Source organism: Lagenorhynchus albirostris, chromosome 20 (genome assembly GCF_949774975.1).
Source record: "Lagenorhynchus albirostris chromosome 20, mLagAlb1.1, whole genome shotgun sequence".
Lineage (NCBI taxonomy): Eukaryota > Metazoa > Chordata > Mammalia > Artiodactyla > Delphinidae > Lagenorhynchus > Lagenorhynchus albirostris.
The window spans coordinates 32,453,835-32,473,212 of NC_083114.1; the positions used below are offsets into that span (position 1 = coordinate 32,453,835).

General features: G+C 36.1%; 1 protein-coding gene across 6 annotated transcripts in view; it reads right to left on the reverse strand.

The window, feature by feature from the left end:
- Positions 1-19,378, reverse strand: part of BCAS3 (BCAS3 microtubule associated cell migration factor) — a 570,722-nt gene that overhangs the window by 304,083 nt on the left and 247,261 nt on the right. For all 6 annotated transcript variants that reach the window (XM_060135888.1, XM_060135885.1, XM_060135887.1 and 3 more), the window contains 3 exons: positions 14,951-15,075; positions 12,795-12,960; positions 10,734-10,834 (listed from right to left, as the gene is read on the reverse strand). In XM_060135888.1, coding sequence (XP_059991871.1) covers positions 10,734-10,834; positions 12,795-12,960; positions 14,951-15,075 — 392 coding nt within the window. The remainder of the gene's footprint in view (positions 1-10,733; positions 10,835-12,794; positions 12,961-14,950; positions 15,076-19,378) is intronic.

Consider the following 19,378-nt stretch of genomic DNA (forward strand, 5'->3'; position numbering starts at 1 on the left):
ATGACCCAGGGGGCAGAGGTCGCTTATTATAAATGGATAATGAGACCTAATGCAGTGCTCTGAGTATGGACAATGAAAGGGTCTATCCATAGCCCCTGGTGGATTGGTCATTCAGGCTTTTATTTCCTCTGCACACTTAATGGAGTCAAACAATTGACAGAAATTCTATAGAGAAGGCTGAAACTGAGAGAAACAACTGTATTCTAACTCTGATAGACAGATACAAATAGTGACCCTGAAATGGCGCCAGAACTCCCATCACCACTAACGTAGCAGACAGCTGTAGCATTCCCCCTAAATTCCCATTTAGTCATTTGTTAGCAATTAACCTTACTGATGGACGTGATGGCACATCAAACCACAAGCTCCTGCCAATATCAACCCATTACATTATTGCAGGTAAGCAGACACAGACCGTTCTTTTAGTTCCTTATTTTTGGAGAAAAAGGCAAACAGATATCCCTGTACCCTCCATCCTATATCCCCACTACTTCAACTAACAAAATGCATATTCAGGGTATCAGTATCTGAATATAAGAACCTTAAACTCTGGTGGGTTAGAGTAAATGACAGCAGAAGCAGAGGTACTCATGGACTAGAGGCTTTATGACCAATAGATTATTTTTCTTTAATCTATCAGAATCAATGTTCTATCCCAGCCAAATCTGCCAATCTGATGGCAATGAATATTAATAGCATAAATGGAAAAGAATATACTGTCAACTGTACCTGAAAAAAAAGCAGGTCATAAAGCAACCTACAGGGCTTCCCGGTGGCACAATGGTTAAGAATCCGCCTGCCAATGCAGGGGACATGGTCCCGGAAGATCCCACATGCCACGGAGCAACTAAGCCCGTGTGCCACAACTACTGAGCCTGCACTCTAGTGCTTGCGACCCACAACTACTGGGACTGCGAGCCACAACTACTGAAGCCCACATGCCTAGAGCCCGTGCTCCGCAACAAGAGAAGCCACTGCAATGAGAAGCCCACTCACCACAGTGAAGAGCAGCCCCCACTCACCACAACTAGAGAAAGTCTGCACGCAGCAACGGAGACCCAATGCAGCCAAAAATAAATAAATAAAATAAATAAATTTATTAAAAATAAAGCAACCAACAGGTACAGTAAGTTGTGATGTCACACAGTTGTGTAAAATAAAGTAAGCAAGATATTTAAAAGTACCAAAAAACCCTCTATAAAAACGTTTTTGTTTCATTTCAATTTTAAGAACAATTATGACAGGAAGGTGGTTTGACATGTAATTATGACAGGAAGGTGGTCTGACATCATTTCTCCAAATGATAAATACTAAAGCAAATGACAGAAATGCCAAGACTTACTTCAGAATGGAGTATAGGTCATTATGTTGTAAAAGAGAGGACTTTTGATGGTGAAACATCTCAACAATAAATCAACGATGACAGAGAAACCCAATGAACTATTCCATAGGTGTGAAGATCTATGTAAAGATACGGGTATCAATAAAAAGCATGTATCCCATTAAACACAAAGGGAAAGAAGAAGGAAAAGGGTACTCTAATCTAAACTTTTTGATTAACTATATGATATTTTTTCATTGAGGAAGACAATGTATTCAATTTCATAATGTTCCCCAAATTATACAACATATATATGGCTAAATTCAGGGTCAGTATGTCTCAAACTTCTAGTCTCCTGAAGAAAAACACCATTCATTTCACTAAAATCATTTCTCTATGGAAGGACATGTCAGTGGATAAAATTAACTATAAATAAGAGAATCCATCAAATATAACTCAATATGAAGTGGTTTCTTAAGTACCTCAGATATTCAGACCTAGATAGAGCAGTATGACACACCCAATGACCAACAATGGACTATAAATACTCTATAAATAAGTCCTACATTACAAGTTTCCTCTACAGGAGAAAAACATTTCTTTCTTTCCCCTTCCACCCTACCCAATCTTGGGCAAATATTTATTATGGACAATGCAAGGAAATAGTGTTGAGTACCTCCACCATACTTGGTACATACCACAACAACGATGCAATCCAGGATGTTAGGTTAAATCTAATGTGACACTCCAAAGAGAGCAGCTCAGAAAACTGCTGCACATTTAACTGCTTTGCCAGGGTACTGATAATGACCCTGGTAGAGGAGAGCAATACTTTTTTCTTCCTTTTTGTATCAGTATGTTCAAAATAGATCACCACTGTATTGTAAAACCAATGAAACAAGACAGTAAAATAGGCTAAAAATGTCTTCAACTCTAAACCCCAAAGTGTGACTTTATATTACAAGGAAAAATATTTCCTATTTTCACTCTCACAGTTGTAGCCGGTAGGCCAGCAGCAAAAAATTTAGTTGGGAATTAACATCTCTAGAATCTAACCTTAAATATGCTGCCTACTTGTGTTTTTCATACTTCTATGGGTAAGACAAATTTCAATACTAGCTTTAGGTATTATCTACTTCATTATATATACAGATTTAAACAAAAGTGCTAGTAAAGTCCAAGTGATCAGTAAAGCAAAAACGTTTTTAAAAAGCCGATATATCAATAGATAGCCCAGCTATTGAAAAGTAAGGTTTCAGGTGGAGTTTTAGAATGATTAACACTGCCTTCTTACATGTTATGCTGTCTGTACCATAATGGAACCTCATCTCTTCTCTCTAAATTCTCTCTAGGATAAAATTATTTCAGAGAAAGCTTACATCAATTACTAATTATATATCCAAACAATCTCAGAAAGGAGCTCAAATCTATAAATAAACACATGGAAGGTTCTGAGTTATTTCCAAGAACCTACTGAATATTACCACCAGGATACATACTGCATGCACGAAAACAGATGCAACACTGCAATCAGCAATTCTCTCTCCTACTCTAGGCAACATATTTCTCTTTAATGTTTCAATGAATGGCATAACCTAGTGTTAAACTAGTTATCCATTCCTCCTCACTTTTCTTCAGTAACCTCATATAGTCCCAAATCCTACAGAGGCAACTTGCTCAATTTCTCTGAAATTCAGTCACTTCTCTCCATCCCACTAACAATTAACTTCTTCCTTCTTTGAATTTCTTTTTTTTAAACTTTGTATTTTATATTGGAATATAGCCGATTAAAAATGTTGTGATAGTTTCAGGTGCACAGCAAAGCAACTCAGCCATACAAATATACATGTATCCAGTCTCCCCAAGACTCCCCTCCCATCCAGGCTGCCACATAACACTGTGTGTACATGTCAATCCCAAACTCCCTAACTATCCCTTCCCTCTACCCTCCCACCCCTGGTAACCATAAGTTCATTCTCTAAGTCTGTGAGTCCATTTCTGCTTTATAAATACGTTCATTTGTATCACTTCTTTTTAGATTCCACATATAAGCGATATACGATATTTCTCTTTCTCTGTGTGACTTACTTCACTCAGTATGACAATCTCTAGATCCATCCATGTTGCTGCAAATGGCATTATTTCATTCTTTTTTATGGTTGAATAATATTCCATTGTATATATTACCACATCTTCTTTATCCATTCCTCTTTCGATGGACATTTAGGTTGCTTCCATGCCTTGGCTATTGTAAATAGTGCTTCAATGAACACTGGGGTGCGTGTATCTTTTCAAATTATGGTTTCCTAAGTCATTTCTGTCCCAGCAGCTATGGCTTGAATTCTCTGTACCTCCTTCATCCTTCACCATCCTTTCTATACCAATTAATTCATGCTATTAACAAGCACTTATCACAATGTGTTATAGATACTCATATACATGTTTTTTATTTCTATTTATGTTAGGGAAGGTAATGAGTCAAAAGTAAAGGCAGCAGAACTGGTATAATGTAATATCAAGATAATACATAGGATTTAAGGACAAGAAATGTAAAAATCAATTAGGGTCACCCATATCTACTAATGGCCACATAAAAGAGACTAGATTTACATTATCTCCTAAAATAATTAAATTAGTCCTAAGCAAAAGGTTATTTTGAACCCTCCATAACAAAGCTTAAAAATAAACAAAGAAAGAATCTAATTTTTTCCAAGTAATTTGACTACATCCTAGGAAAACAGGATAATCCACCACTCAACAACATGAAACCAAAAATGCCCAGCATCCTATCAAAAATCATTAGGCACATAAAGAAGCAGGAAAGCACACCAAGAAGAAAAATCAATCAATAGAAAAAAACCCCAAGCAATACCAGGGTGAAAAGAATTAGCACACAAGGACTCTAAAACAACAATTACAAAATATATGTCTCGTATATTCAAACAGGTACATGATGTGGAAAGAAATGAAAGATATAAAAGAACATCCAAATGGAACTTATAGATGAAAAATATGGTATCTGGAATGAAGAATGTGTTGAATAAAACAGCAGATTAGACAGCAGAAGACAATATATATAAATACATAGAAATACAAACTATACAAAATCAAACAGAGTGAAGGAAAGAGAATTTTTTAACTGAACAAAGAATCAGTGAGCTGGGAAAATATCAAGTTGTCAACAGACATATAATTGGAGTCACAAAAGGAGAGAAGCAGAGTGACAGAAAAAAATGTGAAGATGTAACTGTATTAAAATTTTCAAATCTGATGAAAATTAAAACTTCACAGATTGAAGAATCTCACAGACTCCAAGCAGAAGAAAACCACACCACAACGTTATGGTTTAAATACTTTTTCCTATTTTTCTATATTATTTCTATTGTTTTTATGTTTTCTATTTCCTTGATTTCACTCATCTTTATTATTTCCTTTTTTGTGCTTTAATTCCCTCTACTTTACTAGTTTCTGAATATGAAAGCTGAGTCATTGATTTCATTTTATAACATGGGCATTTAGTCCTATAAATTTCACCTTGAGTAGTAATTTAATGCCATCCCACAAATGTTTCATTTTTCTATGAAGTTTTTATTTTGAAAGAATTACAGATTCATAAGAATTTGCTAAAATAGTAATCAAGATACAGAACGGTTCCATCACCATAAAGATCTACCGAACCCTTTATGGTCATATTCAAAACTCTCTGTCGTACTCTGTCTCTCCGCATGATGTTCTTAAGAATCATCCAACTTGTTGCATGTATTTATACTTCAATCTACTATTTTTTTCCCTGAATAGTAGTCTAAGATAGGGATGTGTTCTGTTTTCATTTTCATTCAGCTAAAAATAATCCTAATTTCCCTTTTGACTTTTCCTGTGAACCATGTATCATGTAGAAGTGTATTGTTTAGTTTCCAAATATTTGTAGATTTCCCAGAGACCTGTTAATCATTTCTTATTTAATTCCATTGTGGTCAGAGAATATACATACTTTGTATAACTTGAAAGCTTTTAAACTTATTGAGACTTGTTTTATGGCCCAGAAGAAGGTCTCTATTTGTCAATGTTCCCTGTGCACTTGAAAAGAATGTACGTTCTACAGTTGTTGGGTGGAGTGTTCTACTTAGTCTTATATTAATGTAGCAAGCGAGGGTTTAAAGTGGGTTTCTCCAGACTGGTGGTTGCCAAGGGGGAGGAGGTTGGGGTTAGCAGATATAAGCTTTTAGATATAGAACAGATAAACAACAAGGTCCTACTGTAGAGCACAGAGAACTATATTCCATATCCTATGATAAACCATAATGGAAAAGAATATATAACTTAATCACTTTGCTGTACAGCAGAAATTAACACAACATTTTAAGTCAACTATACTTCAATTAAAAAATGCTGATTAAAAAAAAGTGGGGGTTTCCCTGGTGGCGCAGTGGTTGAGAGTCCGCCTGCCGATGCAGGGGACACGGGTTCGTGCCCCGGTCCAGGAAGATCCCACATGCTGCGGAGCGGCTGGGCCCGTGAGCCATGGCCGCCGAGCCTGTGTGTCTGGAGTCTGTGCTCCTCAACGGGAGAGGCCACAACAGTGAGAGGCCCGCGTACCACCAAAAAAAAAAAAAAAAAAAAAAAAAAGTGGGTTTCTCCTAAGCAGCATATAGCTGGGGTTTATTTTTTGATCCATGACTTGTTTAGATGTTTAGACCATTTATAACTAATGTGAGCACTGACATGCTTAGGGTTACATCAACTTGCTTATTTGTTAACATTTTATTTCCTTTTTGAGCACTTAGGTTTTTTTAAATTTCATTATATACATCTTTAACAACCTTCAAATGATGCTGAAGTCACATGTACTATAAAAACTTACAATAGTATAGTTCCATTTCCCACACTCCTGGCCTTTATGCTACTGTTGTCTCACACAGACACACACACACACACGTATGTATGTGTTTTAAAGACCACACTACATTGATACTATTTTTGTGTTAACAGTGAATTATATTTGAAAGAGAGTTAAATAATTAACAAAAACCCACATATATGCTTTAACCATTTTCAGTGTTCTTCATTCCCTTCCATCTAGTGTCAAAGGCTTTCCCCACCTTTCCTATAATGCCTTTATAAGTAGAGAAAAACAATTATATCCCCAATAAAACATTGGGAGGGGGTTCTATGGATCCCAGTCACCTTTCTATTGTGTATCAAAGCTATATTTCTGTTGAGTGATCCTTTGTTACCATTTAACAAAGAAAATTCAGTAAGCTTAGGGAGGAACTTCTCACAAACCCATGGATTATCTTGGAAGTTCAAAGTCTGACCTACCCCCAACAAAGCTAGTTAATGTCAGCAACTTAAAAAATACTGCTGCTGCCAAATTACCTGAAAGAAAAGGAGGAAACATTATTTTTGCCCTAAATAAAACGTTCCCAAGTAAGCCCTGTTTCTAATTTACAATTTGGGAAGCTCTGAAGCAGACTAAAGAAAAAGCATTGTCTACTCTGGATCACATTCAAAGCTGGTTGATATTTGTTAGTCTCGTCTAATGTTTATCTTTGTTTTTGGCAAAGAAATACACTGAAATAAAAAGCCTATTTTAGAAAAGGTAACTATAGCATGCGTTTTTTTTTTTTTCAGAAGGAAGAAAATATACCGTTAGCACAAAAATCACTAATCACCACTACTATAATCTTTTTATAAACGATTCCCAAGATTTCGACCCAGGCAAAACTTTTTTTTTTATATTAGATTCTTGACTTTTACCTTTACTGAGCTATATAGCAAGATTAGATTACCATCTGCATATCCACTTTGCACACATAAACTAGTCAATCTACTCAAACCGTATGACGTTTTTTGCTTATTCTAAACAGCAGTTTCTTATGGCTTATCCTCCTAATGACAAAGGAGTGATTTCTATCTCCATAGTGAGGAGCTCTTGTAAGGAGCAGGCTACTATAAGTCAATTTATGATACACCCAAATTGCTCAATTTTGTATCATTCCATTCATTTAATATGGGTAGGAAGTGTGACTACAGTTAATACAAAATTTGGAGTTTTAACTTACTTCACTAAATTTAGGTAAGAAGTCTTTAGCGTTCAGGCAGGTTTCCCTTTCCCTTACCACCAGTCACCCTTTTGCCACATATGCAGAACTTTGTTTACAACTAGTGGTGTATTTATTATGATTACAGGGCTGAAAGGGGAGTGGGGATTCCTTGCTAAACATCCTGCTCTCCTACTCTCCTCTCCCTGAGACAAAGTCTCTTTCGCATTTCCATTTACATCATTCTTTGTCCACTATTATTATAATTTCCGGAGTTTGAACAAGTCTGCTTCACTTGATCCACAGATCCAGATACAACCAAAGAAAATACTGACAACGTTTGTGAAGGTTGCATTACAGTTTTACTCCAAATGGTTACATTTGAAAATACCTTCAGTAATATATTTATCAACAGTTTGCAGGTTGGGAAGTAAGAAGTGATTTTCAATATGGTTGAATAAAACAAAAAACTTCCTGCCACCAGGTACAGTATACACGTCATCTTTTCAAATGGCTTCAGTAAGGGAAACCGGAGAGAAAGTCAAGCAAGAAGGTAATAAGAAAGTTTTCTTAATGAAGCTCTAACTTACAGAGGGCTCAACAGATGGGTAGGCAAAGGCATTCTCTCTAAACTGGCTCCAGCATTGCTTTTACCAATCATATTTCAGCTCTTACTCCTCTGATGCAGATGCCCATGTTTTGCATATTTAATTGCTTCAGTCATGAAATATACTATCTTGTTGAGGACTCTCAATCAAATAGCCTTTCTTTTATTCTTTTTTTTTTTTTTTTTTGCGGTACACGGGGCTCTCACTGCTGTGGCCTCTCCCATTGCGGAGCACAGGCTCTGGACGCGCAGGCTCAGCGGCCATGTCTCACGGGCCTAGCTGCTCTGCGGCATGTGGGATCTTCCCGGACCGGGGCACAAACCTGGGTCCCCTACATCGGCAGGCAGACTCTCAACCACTGCGCCACGAGGGAAGCCCCATATAGCCTTTCTTTATGTTGAAAACATGACTTTAAAAATCCAGGCTAAATCTGTGTCTCTACTGTCAATGTAAAGAAGCAATATAATAATTATTACAGAATTACCTGCCTCTTAGGTATTTTTTAACTTATTAAATTATATCTATACTAACATTTCACTAGATAAGAGGAAACATAATAATTATGTCAGTTAGATATATGACAGACATATTAATTCTATCACTTAGATGACAGATCTGGCAACATCGTCAAAATCACATATTCAGAATAGGGATCCCATTGTTAAGTCCCTGAAGTCTGTTATTTGAAAATACGCACTTCTGAGATAAGAGACAAAGGTTCAGAATGATGCTTAAATGTATAGATTATTTTAAAGTTTTTAAAGGACTTTAGCATCACTTCACTGACCATAGTAACACCTTCGTAAGAGCAAGTATCATTACTGATACTTTATATTTTCCAAGTTATTGAGAGGTGGTCTAGAACTGGAAACTAGGCCTTTTCATCCTTATCCCAATGCTAGTCCATCGGGAATTCAAAAGGTCTCACATAAAATGCATTATATTATGTATTTTATTTAGAAACCACAGAATCATCAGTGACTACCTTTCTTTCAAATTGTCTAATTCTGTTCTAGTCCGACTGTGCAACATCTCACAGGTTTGTCCTGTCTTCTCTGTAAACAGCCTTAACTAAAGCCCTCTCATCTTGCTCCAGGATCACTGTGACTCCACTCCCCCCACCACCCCCACCGAACCTCTTATTACAACACTGCCAGGGTGATCTTTCTAAGATGCAGTTCTGATGGTGCCGTTCCAATGCTTGAAAACAACTGATGGCTTGCTACTGCCTACAGTGGCGGTTCTTCAACCGTGCAAGTAGAGCTGCTAAAATAAAGTCATATCCATCAGCTTAATTCACTGGAACAAAAAAATTAAGGAATAGAGACAGTTGCTTTTTTATTATTTTTCCCCCCATATCTTTTTCTCACATATTTGGGACTTGCTACTGTTTGTCTACTGAGCAGACCTATCAAAATAACTAAACAAAGAAAACCAATATCAATTCTGAAAAAGTTACCTACACTTAATCCAACAATTAGTTATTTTCACCCCTATTGAGAAGTAGGGGGAAATGTTCTCGTGAACATTGATATTACATAAATGTCATGTATTTTCCAAGTCATATGATAGAGTTAAATATATGCTTAGATGACCTAGACCCTAACAACTTTTATGTACTCTGCTTCTTGGAACCAGAAAACCACTTACCTATTATCCCCCTGTGAAAGCTCATAATTCAATGAATAACCCTTCACTGATGCACCTGCCTCATTTCCTTTTATCTTTTAACACCTGTCTCCTGAATTAGATACTGAATTCATTGAGGACAGAAGCAACATACTATTCTCATTTAAACCACAAGTTCCTGACACATAGAAGTCACTCAATAAATACATGAAGAAGAAGAATCAGTGAGTTCTATTATACAAGAGAATGAGACTGCCAACTATTTGTTACAATTATAGAGTTTCGTAACTTTAGAGCAAAGTCAATACACTTTCTCTGTTTCCAGTATAACATATAACACACTATAAACATAAAATAAAATTGTTTCACAAATATTTTACTTCATGCTGCATAATACAGCTAGGCAAGAAATGAAGTCTGATTCAACAAAACTCCACTAAAAACATGTCTGTTGATTTTTAGAAAGTTTCTTAAAAACATGCAGTACTCAGAGCCATCAAGTAAAATTAAGGATCCAGTGAATTCTACAAAACTGAATTATAATTGTAAAGAATTTTTAATTCTATGACCATAAACTGGATAATAAATATTAAATTATCTTTTCAGGCCTCACCTACAAAGAAGGCTGTTTCTAGTTCAATCTACATTTTTTCTCCTTAAGTAAAAAAGAATCGAGATCAATCTCTACAAATGTTAGGGCTTAGGTATAAAAGTAAACAAACAAAATCCTGATGGAGCTGGAATCACTACTTCATTATTGCAAGTAAAATTCTACAAAGCGAAAAGCCTGCTGATACAATTTTCACAAGGAAAAGTGCTTAACTTTTTTCATGTCAGAAATAAATTCCAATTTCATGAAACTTTATTATATCCTAGTATCCTCATTTTTTAAAAGAAATTTTGAGCCCACCAGATATCTCATGGCCAGGGAATGTGAACAGCTAGAGGCATACTTAATGTGTGCTAAAGCTTATGGTATACATTTGTATTAAATATCTTACTTGCCTCAGTCTGATTACTTATGGCCTCTGGCCTATGGACCAGTGGTAATATGCATGGTTGCATTAAAAGTCAGCATTTTAAAATGAAAGCTCAAAATACTCTATGGAAGGAAAAAAAATGAGAACTACTCACGGCCAGCAAGCAGAAACTGATAATACTGTACTGCATCTGCAGCGAGGAGCAGAGGGTGGTTTGCGTTAAATGGTGGTTGCAATTCATTCCATTGAGGAGTTCTAAGGAAACAGCAGAAGAATATTAATATTCAGGCTTAATAGATGGGATGTAAATCACCATCACTGTCACCACTTACAGACATTGATATAAACTCACACTATCTTTGTAATCATTAAAATGAACTTGTTGGAGTGCTGAAACCTGAAACACAAGGCCATCTGCTTAGAATAAAAGGTGGCAGTGAGTCATACAAATTACATACAGCCAATATTAGTTTAAAGCAGACGACCCTTCAATACGATAGACAAGACATTCAAAACACTGAACAGAGAGGAAGTGTGGAATTCAAATGTCACAACTAATTTTTACCTAATTTCTGACACTTGTTAGAGCTCTCTATTCTTAGAATATGTATACATTTTAAAATAAAATAAAAGCAGATAAAAATGGCTTAAAAAAACGCAGTTAATGGTTGGCTTATTAAAGACCTAATTAGCATCTGAATGCCAAAATAAGCCACTTATTTCAATGATGGTGCAGTAATTTTAATTAGATCTGCCCATTCCTAAATAGCCTGATAAATAAGATATTGATCAGATCAATCCAGTGCAGTAAAGTACTAGTAAAGAATGGTAGAGCCTCCAAAAATCAATATAAGAATATTTTAAAATGTCATAAGAAGAGAGATCATTTTCATATCCATTTTTGTCTGTTTCCTTCCATACATGTCAGGACCAATTTTTTCTGTCTCTCCTATACTATTGTACACTATATTGAACGGATTTTATCCTAGATCTTATTTCTCCATCTTTATACTAGATTACAAAGGTTCTAATGATTATGTTCTTTTGAGAAGGACTCTAATTGTTAATAAACATTTTTATAGTGATAAGCCATTATATCTTGGGGAATCACTTTAAAGGAAACCTTCCAATCTATATATATTAGTTTCCATTCCCCATAATGGCTATCTCAATGTACTTTCTACTTGTAGTGAGCATGAGACTGGAAATAGGGGAAGCACTAAAGCTCTTTATGTGGGATAGGAAAAAAAAAACAAGTCCTAGAAAAGGTAACTCAAAGATGTGAGGAGAAAGAAGTTCAAAGGGAGGTCTTCTCCAAGGCATATACCAAAGACAACTGAATACATAGGACCACACAAAAATTTGTACATGAATATTCTCAGGAGCATAATTCATGACAACTAAACTGTGGAAATGCCCATCAACTGATGAATGGATAAACAACATGTGGTATATCCATGCAATGGAATATTATTTGGCCATAAAAAAGGAATGAAGTTCTGCTACATGCTGCAACATGGATGGACCTTAAAAACATTATACTAAGTAAAGGAAATCAGATGCAACAGGTCACATTTTGCATGATTCCAATTATATGAGATGTCCAGAGTAGGCAAATCCAGAGACAGGAGATAAACTGGTGGTTGCCTAGGGCTGAAGGGTTGAAGGAAAATGGGGGCGGGGAGGGGATGACTGCTAATGGGTACGGGATTTCTTTGGGGGGTGATGAAAATTGATTGTGGTGATGGATGCACGACCTAGTGAAAATTCACTTTAAGTGGGTGAATTGTATTATATGTATTACATGTAAATTATATCTCAATTAGAAAAAGAATGAATTATAAAAAAACACAACAGGGATAAACCAAAATAATTTTGCTCAGAGAAAAAAGACAAAAAGACTATGCACTCTGATTCCATTTATATAAAATTCTAGAAATTATAAACTGATCTATAGTGACAGAGAACAGACCAGTGGTTGCCTGGGGCTCAGTGGGTGAAGTAGGGATAAAGGGGGGCAGGTGAGAGATTAGAAAGAGGCATAAGAAAACATTTGAGGTGATGGATATATATATAATGTTACTTATGGGGATGATTTCACAGCTATATACATATGTTGTCAAACCTTACCAAATTGTACACTTTTAATATTTTATATCTCAACAAAGCTGTTAAAAAAAAAACCAAAAAACAAAAAAACAAAAAGAGATACTACCTAACCAGAGTCCAGCTGGCTCGGGGAGATGTCATCATTTCCAGTGGGGTGTCATCGCTGATCTTGGGTGCAGTGCTAAGCGGTCGTGGCTCCATCATGTGCTCCACTAAGTTCCCGTAGCAGCTAATAACGTAGAGGGATTCAACTACAACTTGTTTGGACTGATCTACAAAACAGGGAAACAGATCCTGGATATGTGATATTGGCATAAAAGGAGCACAGCATCATTTTTACAAGTTATTGACCCTTCAGTCCGTTCCTGAGGTTGCTGAGAGAAAATAAGAAGGCAGGAACTTTTTCACATGGTGCCTGCTCCTTGCCTAAAAATTGTCTCTTATAAGTAGATGCTAACGAATATGAAAAGTTCTATGCTATCAAAATATTTTTAAATTTAAGCAATTTATTTCAAGAACGACATAAATATACTCAAAATTCTAGTATGCTCAAACAATATTATACAGTCTTTTGTATTTGCCTGAAGTGTAGTAATTTGTCCCACATTACGAAAAATGAATGGTATCAGGTGGGACAGGGAAGGACTGACAGAAAAGGAACCCTGTATGGACTAAGATTTAGTTACACTGGATGCACCAACTCAACTGCAGGAGAGACCCTTTGCCTAAATCAGCCTAACTTCTCATCTACTCTCTCTCAGAAAACTTCCTCCTTTAAACTTCTGGATTAAAACAAACAGACAAATGAAAAACACACACACGTCCTCCTCCCCCAAATCCTTGTCCTTCTTTCCTCTCAATCCTCTTCCTTCTTTCCTCCCACGGCAAATGAAGACCAGTCATACTTTGAGGTCAGGTGCTGAATATGGATCTAATCAAATGACTTTATAAGGAGTACACATGTCCTCACTACCAAACCAGGTTTAGTCCTCTATCTTGGGTTTTACAGTAAACCTAGGAGCATATAAAATCCCTCATGAATGCTGGGTGGGTTACCTTATCTCTATGCCAGAGGACTGGATTACAGCTGCTTTGAGAAAATGGCTAATGACCAGTAGTGGGACATAAAGGGGTAGCAAGTTAAAAGGGTAATTAGAACAGAAGCGAGAAGCATTTGAAATCGAGCTTCACAGAGGGTTTTAACTAGTAACAAAAAGTCATTTCGATAGCATCATTAAAGCTGAGGAGGTAACAAAAAAATAAAGATGGGATAAGAAAATGGAAGGCTTGCATACTTTACTGTGTCCTCTCCCACTTAGGTAAAGAGCCTGCTGTGCCTGGGATCCTATTTCCAAGGAAAGGGCCACTGAAAGGCGATAACAAGGGAAAGGGCTGACGTCTGACTGCCAGTATTAAGCGTAAGGGAGAGCCATTTTGCCAAGAACAATACAGCCTGTGGAACCTGTCAGAAAAGTGCCTCGCTAACAACTCGGTTTCTGACCTACTTTAATAGTATCACAATAATAAGAGGAAATTTTTAACACTCAAAATTAAACACTTGGTCCACGAATGCAGGCGCTCTTTTCTAAACAGAAACAATGAGGAATCACATACTAAAAGAGTAATTATATAAGTTGACTCTGGTGGTCAAAGGAGAGATTTAAAAAACAACAACAACAACACTATATAAGTTCAAAGGGACAACGGTCACCATAAAAGATGATTCTTATTTCTGAGTGGGAGCCTGTTTTTATCTTTTAATTTATAACATGGCAGAGCTGTTGTAGATTATTTTTTAAGGACAGATTTAGCATTAGAAAACGTGGGTTCAAACTCTGATACCATAACCTACTAACTAGTGATCTTAGCTAAATTATTTAAACTTACTGATCTCAAATTCTTCATCTCTAAAATAGGGATAACGTTTTTCCTCTCCACACTTTATAGACAATGGCATGAAATTAGTTTGAGAAAAATGTAAAAGCTACATATAATGGCATGGAATTGACAGCACTGAGAACACCTGTATATTGTCACCAGCAAAACAAAATAAAGACACTCAGTGGGCAATTTATTCCACATTTACAGTGAGAGGATAGCCTGTCTTCTTGAGACTTGAATAGTTGAGGAGAGACATGCTAACTGAGTGGGAAAATTTTTTTCTTTTGTTGGGCTCAAGATTATTCAAAGAGAACTGCTCTGAATTTTCCTCAAGAAACAAAAATTACAAATGGCAAGTTTAACTTCAATAAAAATACGTACCTTTTTCTCTTTTCAGACCTGCATTATTTGCAAACCACGATCGGGATGTCCCAAACGTCGCAGCCACGCAAAATTCTCCGCCCATTGATTTGCTGGGTGAAATTTGTGGAGGTGGTTTAACTTTGCTTAAAAAATAAAACGATAGTAAAAAAAGAAAAATTACCATGATAAAATCATGGTCCTTGATAAAATGACATATTTCCCTTAAAATTTGCCCCTAAGCATTCAAACGTTCCCACGTGGACATGCATTTTGCCGTAAGTATAACTGTTGGTTGTGAGACTGTGATCTGCAGTAAAAGTAAAACTAGTTCAAAGCTCCAGAGTATTATCGGAATAGCAACTTAGACCAAGAAAAATTAGCTTCTTTTTGAAGAATGTGCTGGCAAAATCCAAGTCAACCCATTTGAGATAGATAACAGTTCCCTGGATATTTCAAAGTGGAACAGTAGAACCAGCAAAAACATCTCACGATAATAGAATAGTTTATCAGTTCACTTCAATATGTAAAATGTGGGACTGACAATACAGTTGAATGGAGACAGCATGTATGAAAACACGAGATGATACAGAATGGAATCCTGACAATGCTCTCAGACATATATGTATGGTTAGACAATGTCTGGTGAGTAGACCTAAAGATCTAGGGCGATTACAGTCACTGATCTTCCTATTTCTTGTTTATTTTTTCTTTGTGGATTTGTGAAGATGATAGGTCAATTTTTATTCTGCTTTTCCTATGTTTGAAGACACATTAAGTAACTCCTGCTACTTCACATAATTACCATAAAAAAGTACTTGCTGTCCTCTTTGTTTTCCCCAAATCAGCTTTCAGCTTCTAATACCATTGACTTCTGATATCAACCTTTCATCTTCTTGCAAATCCTATATCTCTCTTCTCTCCCAATTTGTCAAAGACTGCCCCAAAGTTCCTTAGTAATTTTGTCAGGCACCTTAGAGAAATGGTGTATTATTGTCTCTGACTCGTAGACCAGGAAATAGCCCCACTGTACACTGGTCAAGATCACAGCCCAGTCGGAGCACAAGAATAATGTTTCGCCGCTGCTAGTCAGTCTCCAATGTCAAATAACATTATTTCTACCTTCGTTTGCTCACTATCCTTTATCTCTTTATCTTTTAATGAAGTACGGTTAGACAGAGAAAGACTGGGTTTTGGAGTCAGGTGGAAACACAAATCCGAATCCCAGGGCTGCCACTTTTTTATCTGTGTGAATTTTGATTAGGTTATTTAACCTCTCAGTGCTCAGACAACTAATATATAAAATATATAAAACAGAAAGACAGCAATGCCTACCTCTTAGGGTTATTTTACGGTTTACAGCATTTTATTTGTTCTCAAAGTGTGGTCCCTGGCTAGTAGCACTGAGAACCTCTTAGACATGCAAACATTCATCAGGCCACACCTCGCTCTGGAGGTGGGGCATGACAATCTGTGTCTTTAATAGCCCTCCAGGAGATTCTGGCACACGTTCAGGTTTACGAACCACTGTATTAGGTAACGTGTAGAAAGCGCTGTGAATTCCCATATCACAGAACTCAACGCTATCTCCTGTATAGCACACAGCCTTCAACTAATTTTCAAAAAATCAGACTTCACTTCGGCAATCTCATTTTCCAGGTGTTATGACACCTGAAATAGTCTCTCACATATTTTATTTCCTGAGCCTTCTGTTTTGATGTCTTCCTTGTAGGGAAAGCAAAAAGTCTGGATCAGAAACCACTCTGCTTGGTCTCTCTGCCTTTGACCAAATTCATGTAATGCACATTGCCGTATATGCAAAGGCCTCGTCTTTCCATCATTAACATTTCTTAAACACAACAAGTTATTACCCATAAAAATCACATCCATGCCTAAATCACCAACACTAGTCACAGTCAGACTTCCACTGATAGGGAATAAAATGCCAGTTTTTTTATTTTTAAGTTTCTGTAAGAAAATGCATCTGTTTCTACCAACAATTTCACGTTTTCCTTGCTGCATTTGCCACAGCTGCAATAACCTTTGCAAAACCAACAGAAGAGAAGACTCCCCTCCACCTACACCTGAACAAACAAGCACCTTCCCTTGGTTTCTGGGTAACCGGCACCAGAATTGTTCTTTCTGGTTACGATGCTCTCTGTTGTACTACCTTAGAATGTAAATTTTGCTTCAAAGCCTTTATTTCCATCACTGAAATGCTGTAAGTTCCTGTAACTAGCATCTTTTAACTTCCATTGGTCAGTTTTTGGAGGCTGGAAGGCAGAGGAGAGAGGAAAAAAACATTCCAAAATTTTTTGAAAGGTGTTTCAACTGTGTGACTATGTTTTTACTAGAATCACCATCAAGCAACAATGATCCCACAAAATGTACAAGTTCAAAGTTCTTTGCAAATTAATGAATGCTATTTTTGTTTTTGTTTTTAAATCATGTGGTAAAAACAACAAGACAGAAAGCAAGTAGCATGCCACTTCTTAAGAGAGTCTATGGTGCATCTACGGAATGCATCCTAAATAGATTTTAAAAGTTGCTACTGGGCCACTTAGCTACCTTTGTAATATAATAATCAATTTAGTCTTTAGCCAAGCAAATATATATATTTTGTATGTTTATTAGCTTACAGTCTAATCAGTTAATGTCAAAAGCTAAAGTCTTTTAGGCTTCTTTAATGTTATACATAACTCAGCTTCTGAACACACAACTAAAAAGCACCAACACAGTATCAATTTACATAAACTCATTATCTCCTGCAGAGAATAAGTATCTTAGGTTAAAAGTATTCTTAAAATTATGAAAAAATGTTCATTTTTATTCTTATACTTCATTATTTCTTCTTGTTCTTCTGATAGGGCCTTCATAAATCACATTAGTACAAGTTTGTGTTTAATAAGTAATTAAAAGGTTTTTATCCCTGAAAATAACTTGCTACCTCCTGCATGACACAGTGCTGTGTATTGGGTATTTAGCATATTTGGTGAACATATTCATAACAAGTTGTTTCTATCATCAACCTACCTTTGGAATGACTGTGGTATTTAAGCAAAATAGAAATTTAAAATATATGCTATGTGTACAAGATTTTCAGAAAAATAAAAAGGAGAAATAATCTAAAGAAAAGATTATTATTATTAAAGTATTTTCTATACAAAATACCCAAAGGGAGAAAATTTAACATTGATTCAATTTGCCCTTTATCCTAAAATTTTAAAAGACCAAGACCAGGAATGTTGGGTGGAAGCAGAACTGAACTTTTTCCACAATGACCCAGAATATTTCTATTGCAAAATCACCTTTTGTCGGCAGAAAGATAAAACATTGAAAAATGATACATACGTGAAAGGAACAAAAGAGAAAAGTGCTAGCCTTGCAAATCATGCTCACTTATAGACTGGTGACCCAACCATTTTAGGAAAGCATTCCAGTACTAGCCTTTTTTTCCTTCTTCCTCTCAATATCTCCCTTTATCCTCTGAAAGAGACAATAAATCCTATTACAAGACATTTGCAAGTATAAACGAATACCTCTGGGTGTTTATTAATTTATTAAATTAATAATTGATATAAAAAATAAAAATTTGCAATGTATATGGGGGTCCAGAAATTCAATTGTGTTGTGGTTATAAATGAGTACAAAACATACTGATAGTGCTGGTGGACTCCTTTCCACTGAGAACTCCTGCTCTTTACCCTCCTGAGCCATACATAACCCCATGTTCAAAAATTAAAAGAAAAATTTGCCTTAACTTGTGAGCAAAACATAAAGAACTATGGAATGAATTCAACCTTCACCACATCAGAAAACATCACATTTACTAAACTTGAGACAAGAGACAACATAATCAAAAGTAAAATTAATGTACGATGAAAAAAACAACAGCAAATAAGGTGCTGAATTAAAACTCAGGAGTTTAACATTTTGTCATTTCTTCTGGGAGACCTAACCATCTAACCATAGAATGAGAATCATTTTTAATGCCATCAGATGTTCTACAGACATTAACACGATGACATCTTTAAAAATATTTACGAAGACTATTGAAGCTACCCATTGGCTTTTTCTGTATTATATAATTCAGTCAGAGAAACATATTGAATTTCTCTTGCCTGTTTTCTTTTCCTCCACACTCTACTGCAAACAGAAAAGAAAAAAAAAAAAAGCAAAACTCTAACGATATCGGCTTTAAAATTATAGAAAAATTATGTCTATCTGGATAATTTTACTATGTTCTATAAAATAGGATACAAGTGGTGAATCTGTGGATGGCATGAAAAGCAACAATGAGGTCCAGTGCCTTGTTTAGGACACAAGCATGGAAAAGAGCTAAACTGAGATAGAAGCACCGTTTTCTTTCCTTCCCTAAAACATAAGGGTACAGTCAATATTTCAGTTTAAATCTTAGACACAATATTGATGTAAGAATTACAAGTGGTA